This window comes from Corythoichthys intestinalis, chromosome 15 (genome assembly GCF_030265065.1).
Source record: "Corythoichthys intestinalis isolate RoL2023-P3 chromosome 15, ASM3026506v1, whole genome shotgun sequence".
In the NCBI taxonomy this organism is placed as follows: Eukaryota; Metazoa; Chordata; class Actinopteri; order Syngnathiformes; family Syngnathidae; genus Corythoichthys; species Corythoichthys intestinalis.
In genome coordinates, this window is record NC_080409.1 from 27,782,263 (window position 1) to 27,795,868 (window position 13,606).

General features: G+C 43.5%; 1 protein-coding gene across 5 annotated transcripts in view; it reads left to right on the top strand.

Annotated features, from left to right (window-relative positions):
• LOC130930622 (neuronal PAS domain-containing protein 3) overlaps positions 1 to 12,955 on the top strand; it is a 267,831-nt gene extending 254,876 nt beyond the window's left edge. For all 5 annotated transcript variants that reach the window (XM_057858590.1, XM_057858591.1, XM_057858592.1 and 2 more), the window contains 3 exons: positions 9,428 to 9,575; positions 9,752 to 9,867; positions 9,966 to 12,955. In XM_057858590.1, the coding sequence (XP_057714573.1) occupies positions 9,428 to 9,575; positions 9,752 to 9,867; positions 9,966 to 11,401 (1,700 nt within the window). In that variant the 3' untranslated portion in view covers positions 11,402 to 12,955. The remainder of the gene's footprint in view (positions 1 to 9,427; positions 9,576 to 9,751; positions 9,868 to 9,965) is intronic.
• Positions 12,956 to 13,606: the final 651 nt, after the last annotated feature.

Genomic DNA, 13,606 nt, shown 5'->3' on the forward strand with positions numbered 1-13,606 from the left:
CACACAGTACATATTCCACGTAATTGATAAAGGTCAACTTACTGGGTGACTTTATGAGGTAGTTGTAGATGTTTCCGAACTCAACTGCAGGAAATTCCTTTGGATTGTTTATCGAGCTATCAGGTGCGACTTTGTATGGGCAGATTTGCAAGCCAATACACGCTAATTCTAAGTTGTATCGCCTCCTCGCGTCTGTCGGCAGTGACTCGTGATAATAATAAGTCATGTTTAAGATGTTTTTATGAAAAAAAGACGCAAAACACAGCTGAAATATGTGAATTTCAGACAACGTTTGTCTACGGATGTTTACCTGTGCGTGCCCCCATCTCAAAATGGAGACACGTTGCTATGCGACATGACGTAATTGTGACATCATGCCAACTGCGAGAATTAGCAGCCAATCATCGCTGAATTATGTTGATACGAACCTGTTTGTTATTGGGGACGAAATTGATTTGTTTCATTTCCATTTTTAGTTTCATTCTTCAAGTGATGGTTGAATAAAGTACGCAAATTATACCAACGTCTTCTGCATCGTCATTTGGGAGATTAGCTAGCTGTATAGCCAGGACTGAGTCTTAGCGTCTCGGTGAGGACAGTACAGTCGTATTCCTTCCCGATGCAGTTATCTCCACCTTGCAATGACTGCAAGTCGCTTAGTTGTAATTTTTCCTCGTGAAGTGAAGACACACTTTCGAGCGTTTGAACCTACATGCTGTCATTGTTATGTTTGCAGCTGCAATGCTCGTGCTAAACCATCGTAACCTTTCATTTTCACCCTCTTTCCTGGTGAAGTGTAGCCAAACTTTGGAGCGAGTGGTTCTTGGCGCCATGCTAGTTTGATGCGTCTGGACAACAAGTAACGGCACGTGATGACGCAATACGTGTCTTTAGGAATCGTTTAAGGGATCGTTAAGGCTTTTTCATTGTGATGTCGAGGCCTCAATACACTAGGAACCAGTTTCGGAATTGGAATCGGATTTAGATTCCCATCCCTATTGACTACTATTGCCAGCCTCTCACAGTTCAAATAGATTGGCTTGGACTGGGAACTGCCAGCCTCTCCCAGTTCAAATGGATTGGACATCAATCATAACAAACATCTTTTCATTCTTCTGCGCTCTGATTGGCTTAGTTGGGACAGGAAGTAGTTTTATAGATAGTGCATGGAACTGCCTCAGGTGAGCCCTGTGGCGTTTCTTTCTCTCTATTACACTTCGTTAGCCGCAACACCAATGCACACACACACAGGTCATAGTTTGTCACCATGGCAACTGTCGAGGTTGCCTTAAATGAAGGTCACTGAAGTTTCTTCTTCTATGGTATTAAAGTGCACCATTAATACATCACTCTCTCAGTGCATGTGTATTCAGGAATATTAGTCATTTTCCAGTTTGCGTGTGTGCGTGTATGTATACAGTGGGGCAAATAAGTATTTAGTCAACCACTAATTGTGCAAGTTCTCCCACTTGAAAATATTAGAGAGGCCTGTAATTGTCAACATGGGTAAACCTCAAACATGAGGGACAGAATGTGGGGAAAAAAAACAGAAAATCACATTGTTTGATTTTTAAAGAATTCATTTGCAAATCATGGTGGAAAATAAGTATTTGGTCTATACCGAAAGTTCATCTCAATACTTTGTTATGTACCCCGTTGTTGACAATAACGGAGGCCAAACGTTTTCTGTAACTCTTCACAAGCTTTTCACACACTGTTGCTGGTATTTTGGCCCATTCCTCCATGCAGATCTCCTCTAGAGCAGTGATGTTTTGCGGCTGTCGTTGGGCAACACGGACTTTCAACTCCCTCCACAGATTTTCTATGGGGTTGAGATCTGGAGACTGGCTAGGCTACTCCAGGACCTTGAAATGATTCTTACAAAGCCACTCCTTTGTTGCCCTGGCTGTGTGTTTGGGATCATTGTCATCCTGAAAGACCCAGCCACGTCTCATCTTGAATGCCCTTGCTAATGGAAGGAGATTTTCACTCAAAATCTCTCGATACATGGCACCATTCATTCTTTCCTTTACACAGATCAGTCGTCCTGGTCCCTTTGCAGAAAAACAGCACCAAAGCATGATGTTTCCACCCCCATGCTTCACAGTGGGTAGGGTATTCTTCAGATGCAATTCAGTATTCTTTCTCCTCCAAACACGAGAACCTGTGTTTCTACCAAAAAGTTATATTTTGGTTTCATCTGACGATAACACATTCTCCCAGTCCTCTCCTGGATCATCCAAATGCTCTCCTGCAAACTGCAGATGGGCCTGGATGTGCACTGGCTTCAGCAAGGGGACACGTCTGGCAGTGCAGGATTTGAGTCCCTGGCGACGCATTGTGTTACTGATAGTAGCCTTTGTTACTGTGGTCCCAGCTCTCTGCAGGTCATTCACTATGTCCCCCCGTGTGGTTCTGGGATTTTTGCTCACCGTTCTTGTTATCATTTTGACGCCACGGGGTGAGATCTTGCATGGAGCCCCAGATCGAGGGAGATTATCAGTGTTTTTTTATGTCTTCCATTTTTCTAATAATTGCTTCCACAGTTGATTTCTTTTCACCAAGTGTTTTACCTTTTGCAGATGCAGTCTTCCCAGCCTAATGCAGGTCTACAATTTTGTCTCTGGTGTCCTTCGACAGCTCTTTGGTCTTGGCCATAGTGGAGTTTGGAGTGTGACTGACTGTGATTATGGACAGGTGTCTTTTATACCGATAATGAGTTAAAACAGGTGCCATTAATACAGGTAACGAGTGGGGTCTCGTTAGACCTCGTTAGAAGTTAGACCTCTTTGACAGCCAGAAATCTTGCTTGTTTGTAGGTGACCAAATACTTATTTTCCACTCTAATTTGGAAATAAATTCTTTAAAAATTAAACAATGTGATTTTGTTTTTTTCCCCCACATTCTGTCTCTCATGGTTGAGGTTTACCCATGTTGACAATTATAGGCCTCTCTAATCTTTTCAAGTAGGAGAACTTGCACAATTGGTGGTTGACTAAATACTTATTTGCCCCACTGTAAGTGCATTCATGCTTGTGTGTATTTTAAAGACTGTGTCTGCATGTATTTGTTTGTGTGGAGGGGAGGCGGCACGGTGGCAGAGTGGTTAGCACGTCTGCCCCAAAGTTCTGAGATTGAGGGTTCAGTCCTGGGCTCCAGGCTTCCTGTGTGGAGTTTGTATGTTCTCCCGGTGCCTGCATGGCTTTTCTCTGGGTACTACGGTCCCCTCCCCCATCTCAAAAACATGTATGGTAGGCTGATTGAAGATTCTAAATTGTCCGTTTGTGCCAATGGTTGATTGTGTTGTTGTGCCCTGCGATTGACTGGCAACCAATTGTACCCCGTCTACTGATCATAGTTAGCTGAGACTGGCTCCAGCTACCACGTGACCCTCGTGAGGATAAGCGGCTCGGACAATGAATGAATGTTTGTGTGGGTTGGCACGTGTTTGTCTGTGGGGTTTATGCATGAGTGTGGGGGTTGTAAGTTTGTTTTGAGATTTTAAATAATATTAATAGAAAATATGCAATACATTCCATGAAAAGAAATGTCGTAAATCATTTGAAAATAATATAATTAACACATTAGATACTTCAAGAATATGAATTATAATAACGCAAAGGAAAAATATATATATTATAGATGGTAGCTTTTTATTACATGCAAAGCTACCATCAGTAGCATACTCATCATACTCACCTCTATCTATTTTAAGCCTCTTCATTCTCATCCGTGTCCTCCTCACCCTACTTCACCTTGATGATGAAAGCTTCTGTGGATCCAAAACGTTGAGAGCGTCGTTTTGCAGCCGTTGGGAAGAGTCACAGCAGCATCTAGTGGACTAACTCACATACCGCAACCAAAATGAATGTATTAGAGCAGGGGTCCCCAAACTTTTTCCTGTGAGGGCCACATAACCCTACTCTTCTCTGATGAGGGGCCGGGGTCAGTTTGTAACAGAAAAAGTGTGACGATTGCAGGAGTGCCTAAATGTAAAAATGTATTGTTTTTCAGAAAGCCACAATCAAATAACCCTTTCTGGATTCTTCACGGAAGCAAAGTAAATAAAATAAAAATGATATAATATAATATAGTATAATATAATATAATTAGGGCTGTCAAACGATTAAAATTTTTAAGCGAGTTAATCACAGCTTAAAAATTAATCGTAATTAATCGCAATTCAAACATCTCTAAAATATGCCTTATTTTTCTGTAAATTATTGTTGGAATGGAAAGATAAGACACAAGACGGATATATACATTCAACATACTGTACATAAGTACTGTATTTGTTTATTATAACAATAAATCAACAAGATGGCATTAACATTAATATTCTGTCAAAGCAATCCCTGGATAGAACGACTTGTAGTTCTTAAAAGATAGATTTTAGTACAAATTATAGAAATTTTATGTTAAAACCCCTCTTAATGTTTTCGTTTTAATAAAATTGGTAAAATTTTCAATCAAAAAAATTAACTAGTAGCTCACCATTGTTGATGTCAAGAATTACACAATGCTCATGGTGCATAAAATCAGTCGCACCCAAGCGCCAGCAGAGGGAGACAAAAAACACAAGTAACAAGTGGACATGACACTGCTGTCATTTTAATCTGTTTGAGCGGGGCATATGCGTTAATTGCGTCAAATATTTTAACGTGATTAATGAAAAAAATTAATTACCGCCCGTTAACGTGATAACTTTGACAGCCCTTAATATAATATAATATAATATAATATAATCAGGGGTGCACATCATTTTTTTGCCCAGGTTCTCAGAGGAGGACCTGGAGATGTGACTTGGTCCTCACTGAGCTTGAGAGCCGACCCACCTGATGCGATAAATTTATGACAAGCTTTACTTAGAGCCAATTAACTTTGATTAATTATATTAACAGTTAATGCTTGATTAACATCAACTGGCACAACAAAATTGCCATTACTTTGAAGTGAAATGTAAAGAAATAAACATAAAAGCACCAATTCAAAATAAAGGGCATTATGCGGCTCCCACATTAACTCCAAGCCTTTTTAAAAGTGGGATGTCCTCCTCATAAGACCTCGTTGAACGTGTATGTTTAGCTTTGTAAAATGCGAGCAAAAACACGTTTGTCAGTGCATGTCGCTGTTCATTACCTTTATTCCGCCCTATTCCGCCACATGTCCATAGGGCGAGTGGGGTCCTGTTTGACATCGATAGTTTGCTTAATTGCCACATGCTCTCTGTTTTTTTTCGTGCTTTTCAAAGTTTGGATGGCTGAAATTCTTTGACCCTACATAAAATGCGTTGCTCTAATCGGCGACATTGGGATTCTCACGGCACATTTTGTACCGCATTTCCGTGCGAGCATCATTCACTTCTAGCCATGGTACCTCCTGTAGCCACTTTTCAGCAAAAGTCCTTTTTTTCGGTAGCTCCGGTGACGTCTCTGTCGTCTGTCTGTCTTTTGACGGGGGTGGGGGAACACGGAAGTAATTACTCAGTGTGGCCTGCCTCATCGACATTTTGAGAAGTTATTTTCTCGTGTCCGCCGCAAATAGTGGTCAGCCATCGGTACGCAAAAGCGTATGGAAGCCGTTGAGGGCCAGCGCGTTTGTCTACGTCCAGTACGCATGTGCGGACCACTTATGTGCACCCCTGAATATAATATAATATAATATAATATCATGTAATGTAATATAATATAATAATACTGTATTAATTAAATAGATAATAACCAAATAACCATTGCTCAGTTCTTCACAGAAAAAAGCCAGGACATAAATAACTCTATTGAAAAAAATAAATAAATAAATAAAAAAAATTTTTTACAATTTTTTTTTTTTGTTTTGTTCAGGGGGCCGGACCAAATGTGGCTGCGGGCCGTATCCGGCCCGCGGGCCGTAGTTTGGGGACCCCTGTATTAGAGTTTAGACCAGGGGTCAGCAACCTTTTTGGTGTGGAGTGCCACTTTCAAATTTTCTTGTCAATCAGTGTGCAACACCAAGATTAATGACGCACATCCGAATTTGTATATCCGACAGAGCTGTAATTTTACTCCAAAAGAAAAACATGGACATACGTTGAATTTGTATAACTTTCGTATATCTCGTAATAATTTCGTATTTTTTCGTATAACATTCTTCTTTATCAATTAAGTAATGAATAAATGCATATTGTAGAAAATATCAAAACTTGAAAATAAGTGCAACAGGTCTCTCACAGTACAGAGCAGGCTGTTTTAACCTTCAAAGTCGGAACAGCAGACTCTTACATGTTGTCTTGTTCACTAGCAACTTAAACAGTGAATTATATGGGCAATTTTAGATTTTATTTTACAAACATGAAAGATGCCTACTTTAATATGATCCCTGGCCCTGTTTTCCATGAATTTTCATGTTTTGTCTAGTAGTGGCATTTGACACTTGTGCGACACACAACGCTCTCGAGTGCACAAAAAGTGCTAGCGGAAGTAACCAGCCAACCAGTTGTTACCGGCATCCCCAAGGGGCCGCTGTCCCTTACAATATGACCAGCTTACTAGTTAAGCGTAGAAGAAGTGGACGTCTGGGCAAGAAAACGAGAGGGAGCGAAGCAAGGTGTTGAGAGAGAGTTGTGCGGAGAGCGCCGTGAAAAGAGGCTTTGTCCCCCGCTGGTTTTTGTTTTGTTAATAAAAGTCTCCAGCAAAACGCCATCCAAAGCGCCACTGTGTTTTTATAGACATCGCAACCTCTCTGAAGTAATCACCCGACGAATCGACGACAACGAGCCCCGTTAATCGCCAGTCCACTCCATACTACAGTGCGGAGTTGAAAGCACCGCAATTACCAAAAAGAGCAGATTGCTAACACAGTGTACTTCCGCCAGCTCTCTGATTGGTTGGCTTCGAGACACATTAGTAGCATGTGCGAAATTGAGCGCGCAGAGAAAAAAAAACGCCGAGCGCAGGAATCTAGAAATTGAGGAAGAGTTCGGGGTGTGCTCAAAATCCATTATTGCTCGCATATGACGCTATAGGCAGAGTGGGTGGGAGGGGCGCGCCCGTAAAGCCCCGAAATAACAGGGCGCGCAACTGAAAATATCTTCATTTCAGGTAAAAAGGCACTTTTAATTTTGCCATTCGCTCGCAAACTGGTTAACCCTTCGCGTGTCAGTGCTGACACGCGTGTCATCGGTTGCCGTCCCCTGGTTTAGACGATAGATGCACGTCCATATGCCGAAAAATAGAATTGTTTTTTTCTTGGATTTAGGATTTTTTCTTCCTGTAATCTTTTTGATCAAGTGCTTCTCAGCAGAAAAAATCTTGTTTCTGAATATAATTCATTCGTCTTCCGACCGCTTATCCTCACGAGGGTAACGGAGGTGCTGGAGCCTATCACAGCTAATCACAGGCAGGAGGCACGGTATACCCTGAACAGGTTGCCAGCTAATCGTAGGGCAAATGGAGACAAATAAACATTCACACACACACTCACATCTACGGACAATTTGGAGTGTTCAATAGGCCTGTCGCGATAACAAATTTTAGCGATATGCGATATTATTGCACCCCCCCAATTAAAAAAATTTTTTTTACAATAACACTGTGAGAATACAGTATATATTAATAGATCATGTACACCCATTTAAATGCAATAAATCTTTACTCTTAAATTCAAAAATACTTTTTAGGAAATCAAAAACAATAGACCATGCCTCTTTTAAGTAAAAGACCACAATATTAATACATCACAGAAACATAGAAGAAATAAAATGTGTTTTTTAAGGAAAAAATAAAATTCCACTTAATAATTTAAGCATCTAGGCAGATAAAAATGTTTCCCCTTATAGCTTCTGCTATGGCGTTCCATGTGTAATACAGTGGTACTTCTACATACGAAGTTAATTCGTTCCAGGAGCTTGTTTGTAAGTCAAAATGGTCGTATGTCGAGCAGAATTTTCCCATAAGAATACATTATAATTCCAATAATTCGTTCCACAGCCCAAAAACCCACACGACATCCTTAATAAATACTGCTGTTACTATTGCAAATAGCAATTACAAAGAGCAAAACAAATAAAATATGAATAAAATCAGAATAACAATAACAATAATACAGTACAGTACCTGTAATAATGTAACAAATCTGCTTCTAATGTGGCGGACTTTTTTTTGCTGTACCTGAACGCACCGCAAGGCTGACGGTGAGCAGGAGAGCGCTATTTTACTTTCTGTTTCAATCCTGGCGTCAACAGCAGTGGACACTCGGCGAGTTGATGGAATAAATGATTTGAAACCTGACGAAGCTGGCGATTTCTTAGGCAATGTTACCACAATAAGAACTGTCATCTTACCTTATAAAGACTGGCGAACGGAAGGGGAGATCGGCATTCTACGACCCAGTTCATGGATGCACAAACCATGCTTATATTTTGCCATCATTCACATCTTCATTTCAATGGTAAGCGTCAGCTTTTCTTTTTTTTGTCCACCTGCACTAAACTTAAACTGCACTAAACTAAAAACAGAACTAAGATGCATTTTGTGTACTTGGTAACAAGGAAGCCGAACTTTTAACAGCATGCGAGGCGATAAATCACAGCGGAAAAATTATCGCCTTCATTTTTATTTACCGTGCGATAAATGGAATTATTGCATATTGCGACAGGCTTAGTGTTCAATCAACATACCATGCATGTTTTTCTGGCAAAATTTCTGTTGGCAGCCATTACTGTACGTTCCTACCTACCCTCACTTATGGCCACGAGCTGTGGGTCGTGACCAAAAGAACAAGATCTTGGATACAAGCGGAGAAATGAGTATCCTTCGCAGGGAGGCCGGGTTCTTCCTAAGAGATAGAGTGAGAAGCTCGGTCATCCAGGAAGGAATCAGAGTTGAGCCACTACTCCTCCGTGTTGAGAGGAGCCAGCTGTGGTGGCTCGGGCATAGGGTTTGGATCCCTCCTGGGCACCTCCCTGGAGAGGTGTTCCGGGCATGTCTCACCAGCGGGAGGCCCCGGGGACGACCAAGGACATGCTGGCGAGACTATGTCTCTGGGCTGGATGGGAGAGAGAAGTCGGGGCTTCCTTGCTAAAACTGCTGCCCCTGTGACCTGACCCCAGATTAGGCAGTGCATGGATGGATGGATGGAAAGTTGAACTTCACTATTGTTCCAACATGTCAACATGTAGGAGTGGGTAATGTGTTTAAACATTATTTTCTGTAATGCCAGTTCTGAGAAATTTGTGATTTTCTTAGAATCTTTGAGCAACCATCTTTCACATGGTCAATTATCCTGATAGATTACTATTGAACTGCTGCAGTGCATGATCATGTTTCAGTGCCACTGACGGCAATAAGCATCCAATCCATTAAAACTGGGAGGCTGGCAGCCATCACTAGAACCATTGACTTGCACTGTACCTGGGAACAAGGGCAATAACATGACTGGTGTGTGTGTACAGTGATGACCAAGGGTCAGTGCGTGACCAAGTACTACCGCTGGATCCAGAGGAGCGCCGGCTTCATTTGGATCCAATCCAGCGCCACCATTGCCATCAATGCCAAGAATGCCAGCGACAAGAACATCATTTGGGTCAACTACGTGCTTAGGTTAGATCTTGACGTCATCTTGATACAACAAACTTGAACTTAAATTGTGAAGATTTGTATCATTTTATCAACACTACAAACACTATGAGAATTTTTATCATGTCAGGTGGACACTTTCATTCTGAAATTTTTCATTGTAATGTTTGTACTGTCGTGTGTTTTCTATTTGGGTGCAGTAATCACGAATACAAGGACACGCCCATCGACATGGGCCAAATGCCTAACCTCCCAGAAAAGATTTCAGAATCCTCGGAATCTTCTGACTCGGATTGCGAGTCCAAAGAAAATTCTGGTACGTTATAATCGTAATAAGCACAGGTGTGCATCTGATCGACTGCATGAAGGCTACTTTAGTTTTAACAGTGAATTCTGATGTTGTGTTTTCATCAGACAATGAGAAAGCAGCAGGTAAGCTCAGCCAATCGGAGGCCGGTGAGGACACGGAGGCAGAGTCTCGACGATTGCAACAGCGCTGCATCCAATCGCAGTGCCCATCGGAGCAGGAAGTTAAGCGGCTGGAGGAGCACGATACGTCCAGTAACGCTGACAGCAGAGACAGTGACGACAGCCTGGACGCTTCCGAAGCTGAGCCGGAAGAGCCTGAAGAGGCCGGAGGGGTGGCCGGGATGGGTGGCGTACTGGCCGCAGTCCCAGGCGCCGTCCTGGGTGGTCTTCAGATCAAAGTGGAACATTATGGCGAGGCAGAGGAACATCTCCATGCCTCACAGTCATCTTCGTCAGAGGAAGAAGAGGATGAGGAAGATGAGGGCATCGTGGCGGGCGCCCGCACAGTAGGTGACAGCGTGGAGCGGCTTCAGCGGCGGAAAAGGCGGAAAGTGCAGAAGTGGGACAGGACACAAAGCAGAAAGTTGCGGCTTTCCTCCACGACGGCCAGCCCGGTCAATGATGGCAACCCACTGCTGGATGCTGCTGCTGCTCAGAACCCCTCGCAAATTCTCTCCGTTGGCTCCCCAGGAGGCAACGTGTCCTCGGTCCTAAAGATCAAGACGGAAATGTCAGAGCCCATCAATTTCGACAACGACAGTAGCATCTGGAACTTTCCACCCAACAGGGAGATTTCTCGCAACGAGTCCCCGTACAGCATGACTGCCAAGCCTGCCACCCCGAGCCCCCTCAAGCAGGGTGGCTCGCTCCAGGTCCCTATCCCCGATGCCGTCTTGACACCACCTGCCACTGAAGGCGGGGGCGGAGCCAGGAAGCCTCCGTACAACGGAAGCTCAACCCCGTCCAGTTTAGCGCCGCCCTCCGGCGGCTCCTCCGCAGATCCCCTATCACCGCCCCTTTCGGCTTCACCGCACAAGCAGCAGGGCACGCCCACCACCTCTTCCTCATCATTGCTTTGTTCAGGCGACCTGGAGGCGCTTCAGCGTTTACAGACGGGCAACGTGGTTCTCCCGCTTGTCCACCGTGTCACGGGCACCCTGGCGCCTGCTGGAAATACACCACCGCGTGTGTACACCACCGGGACAATCCGCTATGCCCCTGCTGACGTCACGCTAGCCGTTGCACCGGGGAGCCTGATCCCCAATGCCTCCGTGAACTTTGTGGACGCACCGAATTTTGGCCTGGACCCCAAGACGCCCATGGAAATGCTGTATCATCACGTGCATCGTCTCAATATGTCGGCTGCCGCCGCTGCTGCAGCACCCTTCACGGGCTCCCCAGGGGCCGCCGGAGGGACAGGCACTCTGGCAGCCCAGATCCCCGCCGCCGCCAACGTATTCACCACAGCCGATGGGATTTTCTCCACGTTGCCATTTCCAGTGTACACCAATGGTATCCAGGCTGAGAGAAAGGACGACTAGCGGGGACCGGCCTAGATGGGGCCCCGCTGGAGACCGTGCTACTGTGCTTTCCGACTCTACTGTGTCGCCAGGGACGACGAACGAGGGAATGAAGAAGGACTCGAAAGGAGCTATATGATGGCTTGGGAGGATGGAGGGCTGAAATGGAGGAAGGATTGAAGAAAGAAAGGAAGAATGGTAAATTTTAGAAAGAAGAAGAAAGAGACAGGAAAGGAAGAAGTAAATGAAGATTATCAAGGAAAGGGTAAAAAACAAAGGTAGAAATGATTGGTAAAATGAAGAATATGAGGGAAGAAAGGAAGGGTTAGAAGAATGGAAAGAAGGAAGAAATGAAAGGATTGAAGGAAGGGTGGAAGAGAGAAAAGGAAGATAAAGGAAGGATTAGGAAGCCAGGAAGGAAGCATTTGTAACAAAAAAAAAAGAATAAATAGAAGGAAGGATGCCTTGAAGGACTTTAAGGGGGAACCGCCAGACTTTGTGTAGCACTTTTTAAACTCCTCGCTTCTTTCTGTCGCCATTATGCTCCCCTGCCAATCTAGCTGACGGTTGGCAATGTCATCAGCTCCTATAAGTCATCACTTCCGATTGTTGTTGGCGAAGATAAAAACATTACAATGTAAAACTGATACACGAGAAAACAAAAGAACCAAGCGACTTGTGAATGTGGAACTACTTACTGTTGCATCATCGCGCCCTGTCATTTTCCATGACGACACACTTGTGGTGCTACGACAAGATGGCCACTATCATCTCAGTCAGACCGGGGCAAAGCAGCTAATGCTCGTGCTAGTCGGATGGTGTAGAACTTAATTGGCTATCATATAATTTAGTATTGATGCTAATGGGATAGCATTCCAGCTAATAGAATAGCATCAAGGCTAAGAAGCTAGCCTTGGTCTAATTTAATGGTACTCATGGTAATCAGTTCCATTGGAGGCTCAAGGACTAGTTTTGATGCTAATCAGCTACCATAATTTAAACTGATTAGTAGGCCTTGTATTAATCACTTCACTTTGATGCTAATCAGCCAGCATTAATGTAATTCCTTCCCTGGTAATCACCAAGCATTATTGCTAATGGGTTAGCAAAGATGCTAGTCACCCACTAGTATTAGGGTTGCCAACAGTCCCAGATTGTGCAGGACAACGAAAGAAGTTCTGGTACCAATCGGAACTTCCTATATTCCGGGTTGTCCCGCGCAATCCGAACTGTCGGCAACCCTAGCTAGTATTGATGCCAATCACTTAGCCTTGATGCTAATTGGTTAGCACTGATGATGGTCACCTACTAACATTGATGGTAATTCCTTCGCTATGGGAATGATGCTATTCACCCACTAGCATTGATGCCAATCAGCTAGCACAGCTAACCTGAAAAATGAATGTCTTGGACCAGTTGCTGTTTCACTACTACTTCTTCTGCCAACTTCGGGGAAAGCAATCCACTCACTTCCGTCGCATTGCTGGATTATGGAAACCTGACCATACATCAACCGGACGCCTCGTTGCCAAAAAAAAAAAAAAAAAAAAAAAAAAAAAAAAAAAAGGAGAAAAATAACTAACAAACGTGCACTGTGAATCAACGTCATTTGTAATTTTTGCTAAGACGAAAAAAAAAAATCCCACGAAAATGTGCTCAGCGCGTAAAAGTGTTGTTTTTGTTTTCTTCCCCAGCCGTGTTTTTCGTGTCGCTCACGGCCACTTCCTGTTCCTGTGCGTGTTGCTCTGTGCCGTTTGTGCGCTGTCGCCGCCGCTGTTGTTGCGCTGTCGTTGTGTCTTCTCTGTGCTCTCGTGTGAACCTCAAAAGGAACCCAGGGAGGTTCTGGAGGTTTGTGTGCTGCAGGAAATGACAACAAGAAAAAAAACAATCGAAAACATTTGTATTTCCTTCCTCTTTGTTGTTTCCTCTGTTGTTTTTTTCCCCCGGACTTTTCTTCTCTGCTTTGCTTTTGTGCCGTTGTCTTTTTTAAAAAAAAAAACTGCCCAGGCGCCTCGTGCGAGTGGCGTCAAGCACTCTGGGATTCAGCATCCACTTTCACGGAACTATTAGTTAAATACCGTATTGATAATGTTTTATGCCCATTGAATGGCCACTCAATTTGATACTTTGATGCTAATCAGATAGCATAGGCTATATGAATTCCTTTTCTATTGTGTTACTCAATTAGCATTGATGCCAATCACTTACCATTGATATAAAATTGGG